Source organism: Callithrix jacchus, chromosome 22 (assembly GCF_049354715.1).
Source record: "Callithrix jacchus isolate 240 chromosome 22, calJac240_pri, whole genome shotgun sequence".
NCBI classification, from domain to species: Eukaryota; Metazoa; Chordata; class Mammalia; order Primates; family Cebidae; genus Callithrix; species Callithrix jacchus.
Genome location: NC_133523.1, coordinates 50,617,174 through 50,639,303, shown reverse-complemented (window position 1 = coordinate 50,639,303; position 22,130 = coordinate 50,617,174). Strand labels below are relative to the sequence as shown.

At 48.7% G+C, this 22,130-nt stretch overlaps 2 protein-coding genes across 16 annotated transcripts in view; both read left to right on the top strand.

Annotated features, from left to right (window-relative positions):
• The first annotated feature begins 2,849 nt into the window (after positions 1-2,849).
• ZNF418 (zinc finger protein 418) lies at positions 2,850-14,609 on the top strand. Of its 12 annotated transcripts, XM_078360978.1 has the most exons (6): positions 2,850-3,079; positions 6,028-6,311; positions 6,689-6,772; positions 6,985-7,142; positions 10,408-10,537; positions 12,226-14,609. In XM_078360978.1, exons 5-6 carry the CDS (start codon positions 10,504-10,506, stop codon positions 13,953-13,955), a joined length of 1,764 nt encoding a protein of 587 aa, XP_078217104.1. In that variant the 5' UTR covers positions 2,850-3,079; positions 6,028-6,311; positions 6,689-6,772; positions 6,985-7,142; positions 10,408-10,503; the 3' UTR covers positions 13,956-14,609. The 12 variants fall into 12 exon arrangements, with proteins under 12 accessions (XP_078217104.1, XP_078217103.1, XP_078217102.1 ...); XM_078360977.1 differs by lacking the exon at positions 6,028-6,311 and having other exon boundaries at positions 6,991-7,142; XM_078360976.1 differs by lacking the exon at positions 6,028-6,311.
• ZNF417 (zinc finger protein 417) overlaps positions 12,227-22,130 on the top strand; it is a 24,753-nt gene continuing 14,849 nt past the window's right edge. For 2 of the 4 annotated variants that reach the window (XM_078360988.1, XM_078360995.1), the window contains exon 1: positions 13,594-14,609. In XM_078360988.1, the coding sequence (XP_078217114.1) occupies positions 14,447-14,609 (163 nt within the window). In that variant the 5' untranslated portion in view covers positions 13,594-14,446. Of the gene's footprint in view, positions 12,316-13,593; positions 14,610-22,130 lie in introns of those variants that run through there. The other 2 variants (XM_078360991.1, XM_078360990.1) reach the window with 2 other exon arrangements.

Sequence of the window (22,130 nt, the reverse complement as noted above, 5' to 3'; positions counted from 1 at the left end):
CCTGGTCAACATGGTGAAACCCCGTCTCTACTAAAAATACAAAAATTAGCTGGGCATGGTAGCGCGTGCCTGTAATCCCAGCTACTCGGGAGACTAAGGCAGGAGAATTGCCTGAACCCAGGAGGCGGAGGTTGCAATGAGCCGAGATCGCGCCATTGCACTCCAGCCTGGGTAACAAGAGCGAAACTCCGTCTCAAAAAAAAAGAAAAAAAGAGACAGCGTCTTATTATGCTGCACAGGCTGGCCTCAAACTCCTATGCTGGAGTGATTGTCCCTCCAAGCCTCCCAGGTAGGTGGGTGGACACAATTTCTCTCTACTTTGGTATTGTTCAGTGTCTTCAATAAAGAAAGATAATCTCATTTTAATGACACAGCCAACAAGGGGATCATTTTAATCACATGTTGTCCTTAATTCCATCTCTCTTAGACATCACTGTTAAAACTTCTGGGCAGGGTGTTATGACTCATACCTGTTATCCTAGCACTTTGGGAGTCCGAGGTGGAGTTCATGTGACATCAGGAGTTCACAACCAGCCTGGCCAAAGTGGTGAAACCCTGTCTCTACTAAAAATTCAAAAATTATCTAGGCGTGGTCGAGGATGCCTACAATCCCAGGTACTTGGGAGGCTGAGGCAGGAGAATGAATTGCTTGAACCTGGGAGGCAAAGGTTGCAGTGAGCTGAGACAATGCCATTGTACTCCAGCCTAGGCAACAAGAGCTGTGAAACTCCATCTCAAAGAAAAAAGAAAAAAAACTTCTGTTGGCTGGGAGCGATGATGACTCACCTTTAATCCCAGTACTTTGGGAGGCTAAAGTGGGCAGATCACCTGAGACCAGTAGTTTGCGGCCAGCCTAGCCAACACGGTGAAATCCTGTCTCTGCTCAAAATACAAAAATCAGCTGGGCATGGTGGCGGGCATCTGTAATCCCAGCTACTCAGGAGGCTGAGGCTGGAGAATCACTTAAACCCGGGAAGTGGAGGTTGCAGTGAGCAGAGATCGCACCACTGCACTCCATCCTGGGCAACAAGAGCAAAACTCTGTCTCAAAAAAAATAATAATTAAAATTTAAAAACTATCTGGGCATGGTGGCGTGTGCCTGTAATCCTAGCTACTTTGGGAGGCTGAGGCAGTAGAATTGCTTGAACCCAGAAGGCGGAGGATGCAGTGAGCATCCAGCATGGGTGACAGAGTGACAGAGTGGGACTTCATCTCAAAAAAAAAAAAACAAAAACTGTGAAGTTTAAAAACTTCATTATCCACTAATGTTTCAATAGAGCTATTTCTGTTACCACGTATCATTTATTAGTCATTGGTATTAAGTTTCTGTAACTTGCATTTCACCACTTTTTCTGGTGTCACATTAGTTCATGTTGAACACTCCCTGCTTTCACAAGAGAAACAAATGATAAGCACTTCCCAGGAAAGATATGAGCTCAGTCATTTAACATAATGCCCAATGTCTCCAGGTGAGAGCATCACCACCATTTCCAATACCAAGCTGAGATTTCTCTCATTGTTCTTTACCTGAGGCTGATTCCTGATTTCAAGTTCCTAAAATGGGTTGAAAATATAATAAGTTACAATGCCAAGTAAGGGATATTACATGAATAAATGTTTTGCTCAATGAGTCGGACACAATTATTGACTTAATAGGCAGGACAGTTGTTTTTCTGTGGGAAGGACAGAGATTCACCTTCGTACTCTTGCTTTAACTAGGCACATCTCTATCTTCCTTGGCATGGTCCTAGCTGGATGAGTTCCCTTTTGTCCCTTGTAGTCTGAGAAACCAACTTTAATGCCTCAGAGTGAGGCAGGAGAATAGGGCATTAGGGTAACCAAGGATGAAGGCATGAGCAAAAGAACAGCAGGCACAGCCCGTTCTAGGCAAGATTAGGTATCACACTGGCCACATCCTCACTCCTGTGATAAGATAGACGTCTCCACTTCAACCTCTGATTCATCGTGCACCAATTCTTAGGATTGGAGGCCTTTAAAGAACTCTTGGTATATTACAAAATTCTAGCTTATTAATGGCAAAAACCGCAATTGCTTTTGCACCAATCTAATAAAATCCTAAAAAAACGTGTAATCGGGCCAGGCTAGTCTCAAACTCCTGACCTCAGGTGATCCTCCTGCCTCGGCCTCCAGAAGTGCTGGAATTACAGGCGCGAGCCACCACGCGCGGCCCAAAAGTGTGATTTAATATTTTTGCAAACACTTGGGTGGTCAGTTACAAACAGGGATTCCCCAGGAATCTCAATATGGCCTCTAAGGAGGGGCGAGACCATCCTCTGCGCTAGAAGGATGCGCGCTCCTTTTTGTTTTTTGTTTTTTTCTTTTTTTTTTTGAGATGGAGTTTCGCTCTTGTTACCCAGGCTGGAGTGCAATGGCGCGATCTCGGCTCACCGCAATCTCTGCCTCCTGGGTTCAGGCAACTCTCCTGCCTCAGCCTCCCGAGTAGCCGGGATTACAGGCACGTGCCACCACGCCCAGCTAATTTTTTGTATTTTTTTTTTTTTTTAGTAGAGACGGGGTTTCACCACGTTGACCGGGATGGTCTCGATCTCTTAACCTCGTGATCCACCCGCCTCGGCCTCCCAGAGTGCTTGGATTACAGGCGTGGGCCACCGCGCCCAGCCAGGATGCGTGGTTTAATGAACCCCGGAGGTGGAATTGGGACTCCCCTGCAGAAGCGCCTGTAGGAAGCGACAGCTTTACTGCTTTGGAACCTGGGGAACTGCATTACCCAGGATGCTCTGCATTGAGTGACAGCGCGGGAGAACCAGTGAGGGCTCAGAATAAGGGTGTTTCTGTGTGCGCACGTAACGTAGAGGCGGGACTTTGGCGTCTTCTAGCAGCGGCCATTGTGGCTAACGTTGGGTGTCTGCGAGGTCTGTGAGGTGAGAGGCCCTGGAGCCGTGGGTCCGAACCGCGGTGTCTGAACCCAGCAGGTGGAGAGGAGCCCTTCTCGCTGCACTGAGGCGGATCTTAAGCCCCGTAACGGCGCCCGCCGCTCCCGGCCGTGCTTTCCCCACGCACTCGGATGGCGGCGGCCGCACTGAGGCTCCCGGCTCAGGTAATTGCGGCGCCTCACCTGCCCTAAGGTCACTTCATTGCTAACCCGAGTCCTAAAGCAGCGAGGGAGCGGCACCTGCTCTCAGGTGTGCAGGCCGGACCCGGCGTCAGGACACTCAGTCGCTCGCGGGAGAGGTCGCCGTCTCTGACCCCGTGGGATGCGCGTGGGGAGAGCGACCGGCGCGGGCAATGGCTGGAGATGGACGGAGCCGGGAGGGTGGAACCTGGGGTCCACAGGCGCCTGTAGGGAACCATCCTCCTGTGGACGGGGCCGGGAGGGTGGAACCTGGGGTCCACAGGGGCCTGTAGGGAACGATCCTCCTGTGGACGGGGCCGGGAGGGTGGAACCTGGGGTCCACAGGCGCCTGTAGGGAACGATCCTCCTGTGGACGGGGCCGGGAGGGTGGAACCTGGGGTCCACAGGGGCCTGTAGGGAACGATCCTCCTGTGGACGGAGCCGGGAGGGTGGAACCTGGGGTCCACAGGCGCCTGTAGGGAACGATCCTCCTGTGGACGGGGCCGGGAGGGTGGAACCTGGGGGTCCACAGGCGCCTGTAGGGAACAGTCCTCCTGTGGACGGGGCCGGGAGGGTGGAACCTGGGGTCCACAGGCGCCTGTAGGGAACGATCCTCCTGTGGACGGGGCCGGGAGGGTGGAACCTGGGGTCCACAGGGGCCTGTAGGGAGCAATCCTCCTGTGGACGGGGCCGGGAGGGTGGATCTGGGGTCCACAGGCGCCTGTAGGGAACGATCCTCCTGTGGACGGGGCCGGGAGGGTGGAACCTGGGGTCCACAGGCGCCTGTAGGGAACGATCCTCCTGTGGACGGGGCCGGGAGGGTGGAACCTGGGGTCCACAGGGGCCTGTAGGGAGCAATCCTCCTGTGGACGGGGCCGGGAGGGTGGATCTGGGGTCCACAGGCGCCTGTAGGGAACGATCCTCCTGTGGACGGGGCCGGGAGGGTGGATCTGGGGTCCACAGGCGCCTGTAGGGAGCAATCCTCCTGTGGACGGGGCCGGGAGGGTGGATCCGGGGTCCACAGGCGCCTGTAGGGAGCAATCCTCCTGTGGACGGGGCCGGGAGGGTGGAACCTGGGGTCCACAGGGGCCTGGAGGGAACGATCCTCCTGTGGACGGGGCCGGGAGGGTGGAACCTGGGGTCCACAGGGGCCTGTAGGGAGCGATCCTCCTGTGGACGGAGCCGGGAGGGTGGATCTGGGGTCCACAGGCGCCTGTAGGGAGCAATCCTCCTGTGGACGGGGCCGGGAGGGTGGAACCTGGGGTCCACAGGGGCCTGTAGGGAGCGATCCTCCTGTGGACGGAGCCGGGAGGGTGGAACCTGGGGTCCACAGGCGCCTGTAGGGAGCGATCCTCCTGTGGACGGGGCCGGGAGGGTGGAACCTGGGGGTCCACAGGCGCCTGTAGGGAGCAATCCTCCTGTGGATGGAGCCGGGAGGGTGGAACCTGGGGTCCACAGGCGCCTGTAGGGAACGATCCTCCTGTGGACGGAGCCGGGAGGGTGGAACCTGGGGTCCACAGGGGCCTGTAGGGAACCATCCTCCTGTGGACGGGGCCGGGAGGGTGGAACCTGGGGTCCACAGGCGCCTGTAGGGAACGATCCTCCTGTGGACGGGGCCGGGAGGGTGGAACCTGGGGTCCACAGGCGCCTGTAGGGAACGATCCTCCTGTGGACGGAGCCGGGAGGGTGGAACCTGGGGTCCACAGGGGCCTGTAGGGAACCATCGTCCTGTGGACGGGGCCGGGAGGGTGGAACCTGGGGTCCACAGGCGCCTGTAGGGAACGATCCTCCTGTGGACAGGGCCGGGAGGGTGGAACCTGGGGTCCACAGGCGCCTGTAGGGAACGATCCTCCTGTGGACGGAGCCGGGAGGGTGGAACCTGGGGTCCACAGGCGCCTGTAGGGAGCAGTCCTCCTGTGGACGGAGCCGGGAGGGTGGAACCTGGGGTCCACAGGTGCCTGTAGGGAGCGATCCTCCTGTGGACGGGGCCGGGAGGGTGGAACCTGGGGTCCACAGGGGCCTGTAGGGAGCAATCCTCCTGTGGACGGGGCCGGGAGGGTGGAACCTGGGGTCCACAGGTGCCTGTAGGGAGCGATCCTCCTGTGGACGGGGCCGGGAGGGTGGAACCTGGGGTCCACAGGGGCCTGTAGGGAGCAGTCCTCCTGAAAGAGCAGGCTGGTGGCCGTGTATTCACCGTGAAGGCCTAGAAGCCAGGGAGAGTTTCGAAAGTAGGAGGGACGTGATCCAAGTTCAGCCTTTTACGGTTTTCCAAAGGCCAAAAGAATATGGTAGGGGTCCAAAGGAGCTCCCGCCGGAGGTCGTGGCGCTTGCGAAGGCGAGGTCATGAGTTCAAGGCTAACCTGAGCAACCTCATAAGCTCAAACTGATTGGCAAAAAAAAAATGAAGAATATGGTAGAGAGGGGATGAGGACCTTGGGGTTCTGGGAGGCTGAATCCTTGTTGGTAGATCGCAAAGGTGGTAGAGATGACATTTTTCACTGAGACACGCAGGTCAGACAGCCAGCATGAGGTCACCTGGTTCCAGGGATCTGAAAACGTTCATGGAGGCCGGGCGCAGTGGCTCACGTCTGTAATCTCAGCACTTTGGGAGGCCGAGGCGGGCGGATCACCAGATCAAGAGATCGAGATCATCCTGGCCAACATGGTGAAAACCCGTCTCTACTAAAAAAATACAAAAGTTGGCTGGGTGTGGTGGCGCCAGCCTATAGTTCCAGCTACTTGGGAGGCTGAGGCAGGAGAACTGCTTGTTGAACCCGGGAGGCGGAGGTTGCAGTGAGCGGAGATTGGGCCACTGCACTCCAGCCTGGCACCTGGGGACAGAGCGAGACTCTATTGAAAAGAAAAGAAAAGAAAAGAAAGGGTTCATGGAGACCAGAGCTTATCAGATCCTCTAATGTCTGCCTTCCCCTCAGGCACTCCTGGCTGCAGAAGCCCTTAAAGAACCCACCCACTGGTGGGTGCAGTGGCTGCCTGTAATCCCAGCACTTTGGGAGGAGGAGATGGTCAACATAATGAACCCCCGTCTCTACTAAAAATACAAAAACAAACAAACAAACAAACAAACAAACAAAAAACACGGACCTGATGACAGGCGCCTGTAATCCCACCTACTCGGGAGGCTGAGGCAGGAGAATGGCTGGAACCCGGGAGGCAGAGGTTGCATGAGCCGTGATAGCGCCATTGCACATTAGCCCAGGTGACAATGTTGGATTCCGTCTCAAAAAAAAAAAAAAAAAAAACCCACAGAGGGAGGTGGAGGGTGTTCCATTTCCTTACTGGCCTTATCCCCATTCACTTGTTCTCTAGCTTGTGATGTCCTGGGACTCTAAGTGCCATTGTTTTTTCAGTCCTTTGATTTGAGAACACTGGAGAAACCCTAAACTCAGAATCCTAAGAACATGACACAGAGTGTATGGAGGTATTTCCATTTCTGTCAACCCATGTAAACATACTTTGAAGGTTAACTACCACGAGTTAGTACCAGGTCTTGAAATGCCTAGAGGTAAAAATGATCGGTTGAAAGGCAGGGGAGGGGGCGGGGAGGTGATGTTACCAAGTCCCGTTTGTTTGCAGGCATCATCTGGCTCCAAAGAAGAGAACACACTGTTTCAGGGAGGAGGAAAGAGGATCAGAGTTTAAGCTCCTGCAACAATGCAGGTGAGAGTTAATGGACCATATTAATGGTTTTTTTTTTTTTTTGAGACGGAGTTTCGCTCTTGTTTACCCAGGCTGGAGTGTAATAGCGCGATCTCGGTTCACCGCAACCTCCGCCTCCTGGGTTCAGGCAATTCTCCTGCCTCAGCCTCCCGAGTAGCTGGGATTACAGGCACGTGCCACCGTGCCCAGCTAACTTTTTGTATTTGTTGTAGAGACAGGGTTTCACCATGTTGACCAGGATGGTCTCGATCTCTTGACCTCGTGATCCACCCGCCTCCCAAAGTGCTGGGATTACAGGCGTGAGCCACCGCACCCGGCCGGACTGTATTAATGTTTAAGGAGCTGTGTCTGGATTCGACATTGACAGTTTGTAAGTGGCAACTAGATTTTCTAATGGACTGTGAGGGTGTGAAAGGGGAATCAGGTATGACTACAAGGTTTTTGGTGTTAGCAGCTGTAGTGATGGAAGCTGCATCAACTTGAGATGTGCACATAGTTGGTAGGTATAATATTCATCGGGGATATGAAAACTGATTTTGGCCTTGTTAAGATTCTGAGGTAGTTTAGCCTCCATTATGACATTGACACACTTCATATTATCATGGTAACTCTTTTGGGGGGCCAGGAAGGGACGGCTGGAGGCCAAGGACTGAGTTTCTCTCTTAGGTTCCTGGCTGATATTGCCACAGGAGAAAAAGGTAGGGTCTCATGAAGGTAGGGTATATCAGACACCATGGTTTGTCAGGGGACATAAGCTTCCAGGGGTAGAATAGATGTGAGATGTAAGCAGAAGCACAGAAATAATTGAAGGAAGATGACACTTGGGCCAAGCCTGGTACTTACTCATCACTCTGTGGACTCACCAAGATTTTGAGATAACTTTGCTGGTGCTTGGGGGTTTTCGTTCAGCCTGGTGGATATGGTCAGGTTAAATTTGTTTATCTGTGACAGACACTAGGCCTGGGATGGATGATTGATGGCCTGGGATTTTATTTTATTTTTTTCTTTTTGTTTTCACTTTTCTTAGACCATTCTTCGTAACAAGGGGCTGGGATTTAAATGACTCTTGGTGGACAGAGGAAAGTCATCATTGTAGAGGGGTCAGCAAGTGCATCACAGAAGTGGAATAGGGCTGTGGATATCCAAAGCCACAACTGGTTCTCTGGTGGTATCTCCATACCATGCAAGGAGGCCTTCATAGAATGACTTGGGACTGCATTGCTATTGGGAACCATGGGAATTCTGTGGTAATACTGGATCCTTCATGAATTTGCCAAGCATACTCTGAATTCTGTCAGCCATGTTGTAAGGCCCAAAATGAAATCCCAATGTGATGTGCCGCCTTGATGTGTGGTGATACTGTACAACCTCAAGTGGTCTGAGCACAAATCCCCTTCCCACTCTGCTCTGTTGGATAATGTGTCCTGGCCTAACAACCCTTTTCATCAAGGGATCAGACACAGTTTTTGGTTATTATACTTTGCGCTGGGTTTCAATTCCATTCCTACTCAGAATTAATAAAACAAGTCAATGGCACCCTCTTGAGAAATCAAGGGCTACCACACTCTCTTCGTCTTACAAAGTGTGAATAACACAGTCTCTGTTTCCCTCTGTTACTTGTACTGCAACCCCCATGTGCCCTCTTTGCCAGGGTATGAGTTACTTGATTTTGAAATTGCTGTCGATGGCATCTGTACAGTCTAAGATGTCAGTTGTTTCCCCAACACTATAACCTTAAGGAGAGAATCCCACTCAGAGCAGTAGAAGGGAAAGAAGGGGATTAATATACTGTAAGTTGTTGGCCAGGCTTGTGCTCATGCTGTAATTCTGGCACTTTGGGAGGCTGAGGTGGGAGTATTGCTTGAGGCCAGGAGTTTACATCAGCCCAGGCAGCATAGCAAGAACCCATCTCTTAAAATAAAGTGGTTGATGTTGCACATACATATAATCTTATCTCCTCAGAAAGCTGAAGCCTGGCAGTCACTTGAACCAAGGGATTTGAAGTTGCTAGAACCTGTCGGGTAACCAAGGGAGAACCTGACTAAAATAAACCAAAACTGGGCTGGGCGCGGTGGCTCATGCCTATAATCCCAGCAGTTTGGGAGGCCGAGGCGGGTGGATTACGAGGTCAAGAGATAGAGACCATCCTGGCCAACATGGTGAAACTCTGTCTCTACTAAAAATACAAAACTTAGCTAGGCGTGGTGGTACACGACTGTAATCCCAGCTACTCGGGTGGCTGAGGCAGGAGAATTGCTTTACAAAAAAACCAGGAGGCGAAGGTGGTAGTGAGCCAAGATTGCACCACTGCACTCTTGCCTGGCAACAGAGCAAGACTCTGTCTTAAAAAAAAAAAAAAAAAAAAAAAAAACTGGCTGGGTGTGGCAGCTCATGCCTGTAATCCCAGCACTTTGGGAGGCTGAGGCGGGCGGATCGTCTGAGGTTAGGCGTTCAAGACCAGCCTGACCAATATGGAGAAACTCTGTCTCTACTAAAATTACAAACTCAGCTGGGCATGGTGGCACATCCTGTAATCCCAGCTAATTAGGAGGCTGAGGCAGGAGAATTGCTTGAACTCAGGAGGCAGAGGTTGTAGTGAGCTGAGACTGCGCCATTGTGCTCTAGCCTGGGCAACAAGAGGGAAACTCCATCTCAAAAAAAAAAAAGCTGGACGTGGTGGCTCACGCCTGTAATCCCAGCACTTTGGCAGGCCGAGGCAGGCAGATCACAAAGTCTGGAGATTGAGACCATCCTGGCTAACATGGTGAAACCCCTTCTCTACTAAAAATATAAAAAATTAGCCAGGTGTGGTGGCATGTGCCTGTAGTCCCAGCTACTTAGGAGGCTGAGGCAGGAGAATCGCTTGAACCCAGGAGGCAGAGGTTGCAGTGAGCCAAGATTGCGCCACTACACTCCAGCCTTGATGACAGAGCGAGACTCTGTCTCAAAAAAAAAAAAAAAAACCAAAACCATAATTTGTGTTAATGTTCAAAAGAGGCTGATGGTTGGGGGATGTCACCTTGGGGTGGCCATGACATGTGCCTGTGTCGTTTAAAGAATGATGTGTAAGGCTGGGCATGGTGGCTCACGCCTATAATCCCAATACTCTGGGAGGCTGAGGCAGGTGGATCACCTGAGATCAGGAGTTTGAGACCAGCCCAGCCAATGTGGTGAAACCGCATTTCTACCAAAAATACAGAAATTAGCCAGGTATGATGGCAGGGGCTTGTAATCCCAGCTACTTGGGAGGCTGAGGCCGGAGGTTGCAGTGAGCCAAGATCACACCACTGCACTCCAGCCTCAGGAAAAAAAAAAAGGAGTATGTGTATTTAGAGAGGGAGTATGTCTGATGGACCCAGGCAACTGCACTGGGCTTTATGTGAACTTGGATATACCAGAGGTGTTGGCTTTTATGGTAAGAGCATAGATCCCTGTTTTTCCCCTGCTTCTTACTTGCTTATGGCTATACTGAGTGACCAGTGGTCCCACAAAGAGACAAAAGCACCAGTGGACCTGTTTTATCCTCTGTGCTGAGGATCTTGGGAGGAGGATGGGCAAGTGGGGGTATGTTGGAGAGGTGGATTGTAGTACCTCAGCATAGGAACTGTTTGTGGTTTCATCTGTCACCATCACAGCAGGGCACTGTGACATTTGAAGATGTGGCTGTGAACTTTTCCCGGGAGGAATGGAGTCTTCTTAGTGAGGTTCAGAGATGCCTTTACCATGATGTGATGCTGGAGAACTGGGTACTTACATCCTCCCTGGGTAAGTCCTTCACACCCTTTCCTATTTCCTGAATAAGTCTCTGCCCTTTCCCTTTCTACCGTTGGCAAGACTGACTGTCTCCTGTCAAGACCATGAGCACAGCTTTCTTCTCCACTTCTCTGGATAGGTTTTGTGGTTGGTAGGTCTGAGGTATGTGTACTGCCCTCCCTCCTTGAGGGGCTCCAATACCTTCTTTGCTGCAGACTCTCAGGGAAGAAGTCAGAGTCAAGAGTCTTGTAGTCAGTCTAATGCATTTCGCCTTGCTTGTCCCCTCGTTGTTTGGCTTTGTCCATATCTGAGACCCCTTTGTGTCCAGGTTCTACCTCCTTCCTTTAGCTGACATTGCTTTATGCCTGCTTGTAGCAGAAGTTGTCATCACTCACATTGTCACTGCCTACATAGACCAAAGGTAAGACCCTTTTTGGAAATTCTGCCTTTAGTAATTAGTTTCCTTTCCTGTGTGTTGTCATGTTTTGAGCCACTGTTGGCTCAAAAACTATCCAGCACATACTGGCAGGAGGAAGAGGATAGGGAGTCCAGTGATATGGCCTTTGTGACCAGCCAGCATTTCAATTTAATCGGGTGGAAATGGCCTTCCTGGCTCATCAATATTTGCTGCCAGAGGCTAGTTGTCCCACTTCTGCCCTGTCTTTCCCTTAGTACTTATGTCATCCGGTTTCCATGTACTTCATCATCTTGGTAGTGGGGTGGAGAGTCGTCAGTGCTACAGAAGATGCAGTTGAATCCAGGCTCAGCCTCATGTTGTCAGAGGGAGCTTGTCACTGAGGAGTGGCACCTGGTGGGAGGGCATGAAGCTGGGATTTTATTCAAATCATACCAGACACCTATTATATTTGATTAGTATTTTTGTGGACAGTAGGCACTCACTATTTCTGTCTTCTCCATTCTCGAGAGCATCAAACTTGTCAGTTGTACACCTTGTCACTTGTACTCTGATATCCATCCCCCAACGAATATTCAAGTCTCTGGACTCCACATCTCACCCATTTATTTTCTCATGTTTCCTTCTGGAGTGTTCTCCAAAAGTGGCATACACATTGTGTATTAATAAGTGTGTACACATTGTTAAACTGTTGTCTTGTAATTATTTTATTAGGCCTGGACATATCCTTCTATATAGCATTAACATGTCATGAGGTAATTTCCTGCAGAGAAGTGGTTTGCAAAGGAAAGAGTTGTATACCAGGCACCTTGGCTTACACTTGTAAACCCAGCACTTTGGGAGGCTGCTGTGGGCAGATTTCTAGAACCCAGGAGTTCAAGACCTGTTTGGGCAACATGACGAAACCCCATCTCTACAAAAAGCTAGGCATGTTGGCGTGCACCTGTGGTTCTAGCTACTGTGGTGGCTGAGGTGGGAGGATCATCTGAGCCCAGGAGGCAGAGACTGTGCCACTGCACTCCATGCTCGGTGACAGAGTGAGACCCTGGCTCTATTCTCTGTGTTGCATGTATGCTTCTGCCCTTCATATTATATAAAGGTCACAGAGGCCTCCTGCATTCTGTGACCTTTGTAGCCTAGTAATGACAGCCTCATCTTCCACATGATGCCAACATTCTGTTTCTGAAAATATTTCCGTGGAGTAAATCCTCAGTTTGTCAGGCACACTTGTGGGTGGGCTGTGCGTTCCCACCAGAGTTTACTTGAATTCTTTTCTTGCTTTCAGGTTGTTGGTGTGAATCAGAATATGAGGAGGCACCTTCTAAGCAGAACATTTCTATACAAAGAGTGTCTCCGGTCAGCACTCCTAGAGCAGGTGTGTCCCTCAAGAAGGCTCACCCCTGTGAAATGTGTGGCGCAGTCTTGGGGGACATTTCGCACTTGGCAGATCATCAGGGAACACATCACAAGCAGAAACTGCACAGGTGTGAGGCATGGGGGAATCAATTCTATGATAGTTCAAACCATCAGCACCAGAATCAGTACCTTGGAGAGAAACCCTATAGAAGCAGTGTTGAGGAAGCGCTGTTTGTGAGGAGGTGTAAGTTCCATGTTTCAGAGGAATCATCTGTCTTCAGTCAGAGTGGGAAGGACTTTTTGCCCAGCTCAGGATTACTTCAGCAGGAGGCCACTCACACTGGGGAGAAGTCAGACAGTAAAACCGAGTGTGTGGCTCCCTTTCAGAGGGAAAAAACTCATTATAGCTGTGGAGAATTCATGAAACTTTCTAGCACCAAACACAGACTTGTTCAACAGCAGAGACTTCTCCCTAGAGAAGGGTGTTACTGCTGTGAATGTGGGAAGTCCTTTAGCAAACCTGATAGCTTCAGTAATCGTCAGAGAGGTCACACTGGGAATAGACCTTACGAATGTGGAGAATGTGGGAAATCTTTTAGTCATAAGGGCAGCCTTGTTCAGCATCAGCGAGTTCACACTGGAGAAAGACCTTATGAGTGTGAAGAATGTGGGAAATGTTTTACTCAAAAGGGCAACCTCATTCAGCATCAGCGAGGTCACACTAGTGAAAGACCTTATGAGTGTGAAGAATGTGGAAAATGTTTTAGTCAAAAGGGCACCCTCACTGAACATCATCGAGTTCACACTAGAGAAAGACCTTATGAGTGTGGAGAATGTGGGAAATCTTTTAGTCGAAAGGGACACCTTAGGAACCATCAGAGAGGTCACACTGGAGAAAGACCTTATGAGTGTGGAGAATGTGGAAAATCTTTTAGTCGGAAGGGACACCTCATTCAGCATCAGCGAAGCCACAGTGGAGAAAGGCCTTACGAGTGTAGGGAGTGTAGGAAATTGTTTAGGGGCAAGTCCCACCTCATTGAACACCAGAGAGTTCACACTGGAGAAAGGCCATACGAATGTAATGAATGTGGGAAATCATTTCAGGACAGCTCTGGGTTTCGTATTCATCAGAGAGTTCACACTGGAGAAAAACCGTTTGAGTGCAGTGAATGTGGGAAGTCATTTCCTCAAAGCTGTTCCCTCCTTCGACATCGGAGAGTTCATACTGGAGAAAGGCCTTATGAGTGTGGAGAATGTGGAAAATCATTTCATCAAAGCTCTTCCCTCCTGAGACATCAGAAAACTCACACTGCCGGAAGACCCTATGAGTGTGGAGAATGCGGGAAATTCTTCTTCAGTCTCCTTGAACACAGGAGAGTTCACACTGGAGAAAGGCCTTATGAATGCAGTGAATGTGGAAAAACGTTTACTCGAAGGTCTGCGCATTTTAAACATCAGAGACTTCATACTAGAGGAAAGCCTTACGAGTGCAGCGAATGTGGGAAATCCTTTGCTGAAACCTTCAGTCTTAATGAACATAGGAGAGTTCACACTGGAGAAAGGCCTTATGAGTGCAGTGAATGTGGAAAATCATTTCATCGAAGCTCTTCTCTCCTTCGGCATCAAAGAGTTCACACTGAAAGAAGTCCTTATAAGTGAAAGAAATTTTGGAAATTCTTTAGCTAAACCTCTGCGTCTCCTTGATCAGAGTTCTTACTGAATCAAGACCTTATGAATGTGACAAATGTGGGATATTCTTTATGCAGAAGTCTTGCTTTATTACATACAGGAGAGCTTCCACTGCAGCAGTGCCTCTTGAGTACGATGAATGTAAGAAAGTGTTCAGCCGGCTGAGTGCAGTGTCTCATACCTGTAATCCCAGCACTTTGGGAGGCCGAGCAGGTGGATCACCTGAGGTCGGGAGTTTGAGACCAGCCTGACCAACATTGAGAAACCCCGTCTCTACTAAAAGTACAAAATTAGCTGGGTGAGGTGGTACATGCCTGCAATCCCAGCTATTGGGAGGCTAAGGCAGGAGAATCGCTTGAACCTGGAAGGCAGAGGTTGCAGTGAGCTGAGATTGTGCCATTGCACTCCAGCCTTGGCAAAAAGAACAAAGAAATATCCATCTCCCAAAAAAAAAAAAGATTATGTTGGAGCTGCATGGCATTTGTCACCCTGTCCTGTTCCCTTGCCAGATGTATGTGACTGCCCCCACTTATGTCTGCCACGTGGTAGGTGTTCACAGTGCGTCATTGACCGATGATGTTCTGGAAGTAAACCTGGATTGCCCTCCTCTGGCCAGAGGAATTGGTGAGTAGTCTCAGCTGTCATTCCTTTCTCATTTCTGAGGAGTGAGACCATGGATCTAAGTACTGGTCCATAGGAGTCGTCTGTCAGCTTGAAAATATGGACTGCTTTTTTCAGGGATCTTAGGGGTTTTATGTGATTCTTCAGGTATAATTTTTTTTAGCCCTTAAGTATCCAGCCAAAGAGCATTCTGCCTCCCATTGCTCTGATTTGGGCAGTGACTAAGGCCTTATTGTTTAAGCCTCCTTCAATCTTGAGAGTTGTATTTACTCTATGGGATGGTTTGGAAACAACTGTATTCTTCTGTCATAAAGGGGCAAACAGCTTTGGTTGGGATCACTAGATTTTGTGTGCCTCAGGGGACAACAGGATGACAAAACATACTGTCTCTTCACTTACGCCGTGGTTTTCATGGCTGCCCAAGGCCTCCAAAGACTCCAGAACTTAATTGTTGACTAGATAACTCCAGTAATTTCTGGGTTTATAGGTCAACCTGAGAAGGGAACAGGGTTTGTGACATCATCTGGTGCTTCTAAATTCAACATGAAATTCTTGTCTCTTTTACGCAAGGTATTGCATTCTGCTCAGTACTGCTGAGGGTGATCTGTCCCCTACGTCCTGCAGTGCAGCCATGTGCCCTGATATGCCAAGTTTCATAGGGTGGTATCCCAGGTTATGAGACCATAGCGGAATATGATAATTTATAGAATTTCTGCATTTATAGGCAGTGGAGGAGACTGCAAGAACAGAGTTGGAATACACATCTTTAAAAAGGAGATCCACAGTGATTCAGTCAGTGTATGCGGTGGACAGTCAGGTGCAGAACCTGCATAATTATGAATCTTGTGTAGCTCAGACCATTGTCAAAGGAAATCATATTAAAGGTTTTGTGGATTCCTGTACCCTTTCTCAGCTGTTCACCTCAAGGTCATTCCCACATTGGAAGGAGGAAGAGGACAGGGAGAAGGGAGATCTCTTAGTCCAGTGATCTGGTCTTTGTGACCAATCAGTGTTCCAATTTAATCAGATGAAAATTGCCTTCCCGGCTCATCAGTATATGCTACTGAAGATACTAGGTGCCCCACTTAGGGCATGAGGAGATTTTGTATAGTTGCCAAGTGTATTCGGCAAAAATAATGGGAAATCCATGTTGTTTTTTTCCTTTTAAGACAAGATGTTGCTCTGTGACCCAGGCTGGAGTACAGTGGCGAGATCAGAGTTACTGCAGCCTCTAACTCCTCAAGCAGTCCTTTTCCCTCAGCCTCCCAAAGTGCTGGGATTAAAGGCCTGAGCCGTCATGTCCAGCCCACATTTTTCTTTCGAAGCAATTCTTTAAAGCTATAATAAGGTATAAATGACATTCAGTAAACTATGCATATTTAAACTGTACCATATGGTAAGTATAGACTTTCATAGAATCCCATGAAAGTATAACTTATCCATCTCCTTCATGTTTACCTGGATCCTGTTTTATTTTTATTTTTAATTTTTAATTTTATTTCTTTATATTTTTGGAGGTGGGGTTTCACCATGTTGATTAGGCTGGTCTTGAACTCATGACCTCGTGATTCACCCACCTTGGCCTCCCAAGTTCTGGGATTACAGGCATGAGCCACCGCACCTGGCCTGTTTTTTATTTTTTCATTTTTATTTATTTATTTATTTTTCAGACGGAGTCTCACTCTGTTACCCAGGCTGGAGTACAATGGCGCGATCTTGGCTCACTGCAACCTCTGCCTCCTGGGTTCAAGCAATTCTGCCTCAGCCTCCTGAGTAGCTGGGATTACAGGTGCATGCCACCACGCCCGGCTAATTTTTATATTTTTAGTAGAGATGGGGTTTCACTATGTTGGTCAGGCTGGTCTCGAACTCCTGACCTCATTATCCACCTGCCTTGACCTCCCAAAGTGCTGGGATGACAGGTGTGAGCCACTGCACCCAGCCCATTTTTTATTTTTTAAGAGTTGGGGTCAGGGCCAGGCGTGGTGGCTCATGCCTGTAATCCAAGCACTTTGGAGGTCAAGGCAGGTGGATCACCTGAGGTTGGGAGCTCAAGACCAGCCTGACCAACATGGTGAAACCCCATCTTAACAAAGAGTTGGGGTCTCAGTTTGTCACTTGACTGGAGTGCAGCATGATCATAGCTCACTGTAACTGACATTCCTGGGCTCAAGCAATCCTCCCACTTCAGTCTCCTGAATATCTGGAACCATAGGCTTGAGCCACCATGCCTAGCTTTTATTTATTTTATTTTATTTTTTGAGACAGACTCTTACTCTGTCGCCCAGGCTGAAGTGCAGTGGCATGATCTCGGCTCACTGCAACCTCCTCCTGGGTTCAAGCGATTCTTCTGCCTCAGTCTACAGAGTGGCTGGGACCACAGGCGTGCACCACCACGTCCGGCTAATGTTTGTATTTTTACTAGAGATAGGGTTTCTTTCTTTTTTTTTTTTTTTTTTTGAGAGGGAGTTTCACTCTTGTTACCCAGGCTGGAGTGCAATGGCACAATCTCGGCTCACCGCAACCTCTGCCTCCTGGGTTCAAGCAATTCTCCCGCCTCAGCCTCCCGAGTAGCTGGGATTACAGGCACGCGCCACCATGCCCAGCTAATTTTTTGTATTTTTAGTAGAGATAGGGTTTCACCATGTTGACCAGTATGGTCTCGATCTCTTGACCTCGTGATCCACCTGCCTCAGCCTCCCAAAGTGCTGAGGTAAACGGGTATTTCTTTTAAGATAAAGTGTCTATTCATGTCTGTTGCTTCACAAAAATGAACTTTTTTTTTTTTTTTTGAGACGGAGTTTCGCTCTTGTTACCGAGGTTGGAGTGCAATGGCGCGATCTCGGCTCACCGCAACCTCCACCTCCTGGGTTCAGGCAATTCTCCTGCCTCAGCCTCCTGAGTAGCTGTGATTACAGGCACGCGCCACCATGCGCAGCTGATTTTTTGTATTTCGAGTAGAGATGGGGTTTCACCTCGTTGACCAGGATGGTCTCAATCTTTTGACCTCGTGATCCACCCACCTCGGCCTCCTGAAGTGCTGGGATTACAGGCTTGAGCCACTGCACGTGGCCCAAAAATGAACTTCTTTGTGAAAAAAAATTTTTACGTTTCATTAAGGAATAAGGAAATAGGCTGGGCATGGCAGCTCACACCTATAATGCCAGCACTTTGGGAGGCCAAGGCAGGTGGATCATGTAAGGTTGGGAATCTGAGATCAGTTTGACTAACATGGAGGAACCCCCTCTCTACTAAAAATACAAAATTAGCTGGGCGTGGTGGTGCATGCCAGTAATCCCAGCTACTGGGGAGGCTGAGACAGGAGAATCACTTGAACCTAGGAGGCAGCAGTTGCGGTGAGCCAAGATCATGTCATTGCATTCCAGCCTGGGCAACAAGAGCTAAACTCTGTCTCAAAAAAAAAAAATCTGCCAGACGTGGTGGCTTATGCCTGTAATCCCAGCACTTTGGGAGGCCAAGACAACAGGCAGATCACTTGAGGTCAGGTGTTTGAGACCAGCCTGGCCAACATGGCAAAACCCCATCTCTACTAAAAATACAAAAATCAACCAGGCGTGGTGCATGCCTGTAATTGCACCCACTTGGGAGGCTGAGGCAGGGAGAATTGCTTGAACCCAGTAGGCAGAGGTTGCACTGAGCTGAGATCACACCACTGTACCCTGGCCTGGGCAACACAGCGAGATTCCATCTCGAAAATAAAAGAAATAAGAAAGTAGTCACCAACAAATCTTAATGTTGGCCCTCATTTATTTTGTAGTAATGTGACTTTGCCGTAAGGAATACTTGTTTTTTGTTTGTTTGTTTGTTTGTTTGAGACGGAGTTTTTGCTGTCGTTACCCAGGCTGGAGTGCAATGGCTCAATCTCGGCTCACTGCAACCTCCGCCTTCTGGGTTCAAGTAATTCTCCTGCCTCAGCCTCCTGAGTAACTGGGACTACAGGCGCGCGCCACCATGCCCGCTAATTTTTGTATTTTTAGTACAGACGGGGTTTCACCTTGTTGACCAGGATGGTCTCGATCTCTTGACCTCGTGATCCACCCGCCTTGGCCTTCCAAAGTGCTGGGATTATAGGTGTGAGCTGGTTATTGATTTTGTATAGACGAATAAGTGTCCCAGGGCGACAGTATTTATAGATTCCAGAGCAGTGAAACAGTATGATATACCATGATTTTCTTTCCATTCTTCAATATCTTCATTTTTTTTTCCAGAGTTTCACTCTTGTTGCCCAGGCTGGAGTAGCAATGGTACAATCTTGGCTCTGCAACGTCTGCCACCCAGGTTCAAGAGATTCTTCTGACTCACTCTCCCAAGTAGCTGGGATTACAGGTGCATGCCAACATGTTTGGCTAAATTTTGTATTTTTAGTAGAGACGGGGTTTCACCACATTGGCCAGGCTGGTCTCAAACTCCTGACCTCGGGTGATCCACCTGCCTCGGCCTTCCAAACTTCTAGGATTACTGGCGTGAGCCACCACGCCCGGCTCTTTAACATCTTTGTACTCTGACTTTACCATTTCTTTTGTTCCAAGTTTGTATTTCCTCTGCCCACTTTGTAGAAACCATTTTATATTATCTAAGTTCTAGGATAGCCATGGGCTCCACTTAATTATTTCAGAACTTAGAGTTCAGCGTCCTCAACTCACTACCCATGGAGCATTTACCTATTTACACGCTTCACAGATACTCTTCTAGCTTCTTATGTTATTTTCAGTGGGTAACTCTATTCACCCACATTAATAGCTAATTTCCTCACTCCAAGCTGTTTTCCTTAGATAACCTTCAGTCCCCTTGCAGACACTTTGACTGCACTTTTCACTGAAATGACAGTTTCTTCCCAACAAGAAGGTGAAGTCATGGAATCTAAAATCTTATCCCAGGGCTCAGATGCCCTCTTTTCCCACCTGCAAGAATGTGGTAAGTGCAGCTGCCATCCTGGCAACAAATGGGAATTTTGTAGCCACTATTCCCAACTGAGTATCACAACCAGAAAAAAAACAATACTGCTCTGGGACGGAAACACAGAAGTTGATTAAAATAAACAGATGGAAGGATATTCTGAGGGGCCCAGAAGCAGAGTGCTACGTTTTTTTGGGGGCGGGGAGGGGGGTTTTTTTGCTTTGTTTTGTTTTAAACAGAGACACGCTCTGTCACACAGGCTGGAGTGCAGTGGTACAATCTTGGCTTACTGCAGCCTCCAATTCCAGGGCTCAAGCAGTCTTCTACCTCAGCCTCCCAACTAGCTAGGACTACAGGCACGTGTTACCACACCGGGCGAATTTTTTGTTTCTGTTTTGTTTTTGTTTTTGAGACGGAGTCTCGCTCTTTCACCCAGGCTGGAGTTGGTGGTGCCATCTTGGCTCACTTCAACCTCCACCTTCTGGGTTCAAGCGATTCTCTTGCCTCAGCCTCCCAAGTCGCTGGGACTACAGGCACGTGCCACCACGCCTGGCTAATTTTAGTATTTTTATAGTACAAATGGGGTTTTACCATATTGCCCTGGCTGGTCTCAAACTCCTGACCTTGTTATCCGCCTGCCTGGGCTTCCCAAAGTGCTGGGATTACAGGCGTAAGCCACTGCACCTGGCCAGTTTTTTGTATTTTATGTAGCGATAGGGTTTTACCACATTGTCCAGGCTAGTCTCAAATTCCTGGGCTCAAGTGATCAGCCCACCTTGGCCTCACAAAGTGCTGGGATTACAGGCATCAACCACCGTGCAGGCCCACAAGTAACTTACTGTTACTAATGTCTACTTTAAGTGAAAACTTCTCTTCGGCTTATATTTCTCTTTAGACTGCTAGGTAGACATGATCTATAAAAAAGGAGTTTTTTTCCTAATCTACCTGTTTACCCTAAATTACAGATTGTACATTAGTAGGACAAAGTGCTTGATAACTTCAGTCCAACAGTTTTCAAAATAACGAGTTGTGGCTGGACGCAGTGGCTCACACGTGTAATCCAAGCACTTTGGAGGCCAAGGCGGGTGGATCACCTGAGGTCTGGAGTTCAAGACCAGCCTGACCAACATGGTGAAACCCCGTCTTTATTAAAAAATGAATAAATAAAAATAACGAGTTGTATCACTAGTCCTTCAAAAATTGCTTTTTAGGCCAGAGGTGGTGGCTCAAGCCTGTAATCCCAGCACTTTGGGAGGCCGAGTGGATGGATCACTTAAGGTCAGGAGTTCGAGACCAGCCTAGCCAACATGGTGAAACTCCATCTGTACTAAAAATACAAAAATTAGCCGGGCACGGTGGCTCAAGCCTGTAATCCCAGCACTTTGGGAGGCCGAGGCGGGTGGATCACGAGGTCAAGAGATCGAGACCATCCTGGTCAACATGGTGAAACCCCATCTCTACTAAAAAAATTAAAAATTAGCTGGGCATGGTGGTGTGTGCCTGTAATCCCAGCTACTAGGGAGGCTGAGGCAGGAGAATTGCCTGAACCCAGGAGGCGGAGGTTGTGGTGAGCCGAGATCGCGCCATTGCACTCCAGCCTGGGTAACAAGAGTGAAACTCCATCTCAATAAATAAATAAAGTAAAAAGATAGCTGTTCTCTCTTTTTTTTTTTTTGAGACTGAGTCTCACTCTGTTGCCAGGCTGAAGTGCAGTTGCTCACTGCAACCTCTGCCTCCCAGGTTCAAGTGATTCTCCTGCCTCAGCTCCCGAGTAGCTGGGATTACAGGCGCGTACCACCATGCCCAGTGAATTTCTGTATTTTTAGTAGAGACGGGGTTTCACCATGTTGACCAGGATGCTCTCAATCTCTTGACCTTGTGATCATCCTGTGTCCTCAGCCTCCCAAAGTGCTGGGATTACAGGCGTGAGCCACCATTTCCGGCCAGTTTTTCTTTATTAAAAACATATGTTTAATTTCTTTTTTCTGTTTTTTTTTTTAAAGACCTGCTGTTTAGTGAGAAAACCAACATGCAGATGTGCATCCAAAGTATGACTATTTTTTTCATGTAGGACAAAAAACTTGATTAGAAACGTACTGGAACACATGACACAGAGTAGCAAACATATAGACAGAATCCTATAAGGATGACACTATACGGCAAGCCTCAACTATTAATTTAAGCTTTCAATTTGTTTATTTTTAATTTAACTTAATTTTTCTTGTTTATTTTTTTGACACAGAATCTGGCTCTGTCACCCAGGCTGGAGTGCAGTGGTGCAATCTCAGCTCACAGCAACCTCCACCTCCCAGGTTCAAGCAATTCTCCTGCCTCAGCCTCCCAGGTAGCTGGGACTACAGGCACGAGCCACCACGCCCGGCTAATGTTTTTTGTCTTTTTAGTAGAGATGGGGTTTCCTTGTGTTAGCCAGGATGGTCTTGGTCTCCTGACCTCATGATCCACCTGTCTCGGCCTTTTTTTTTTTTTTCCTCTATTTTCCGCCTTGGCCTGTCAAAATGCTGGGATTACATGTGTGAGCCACTGCACATGGCCAACATAATAATTCTTTTTTTTTTTTTTTTTGAGACGGAGTTTCGCTTTTGTTAC

What these genes read in the sequence shown, in the direction of transcription:
- ZNF418 (XM_078360981.1), top strand. Translation starts at nt 7,954, where the DNA reads ATGCAAGGAGGCCTTCATAGAATGACTTGGGACTGCATTGCTATTGGG. An exon ending in GGAACCATGGGAATTCTGTG is followed by an intron (nt 8,020 to 10,407) that starts GTAATACTGGAT and finishes TCACCATCACAG; the next exon opens with CAGGGCACTGTGACATTTGA. An exon ending in GGTACTTACATCCTCCCTGG is followed by an intron (nt 10,538 to 12,225) that starts GTAAGTCCTTCA and finishes TCTTGCTTTCAG; the next exon opens with GTTGTTGGTGTGAATCAGAA.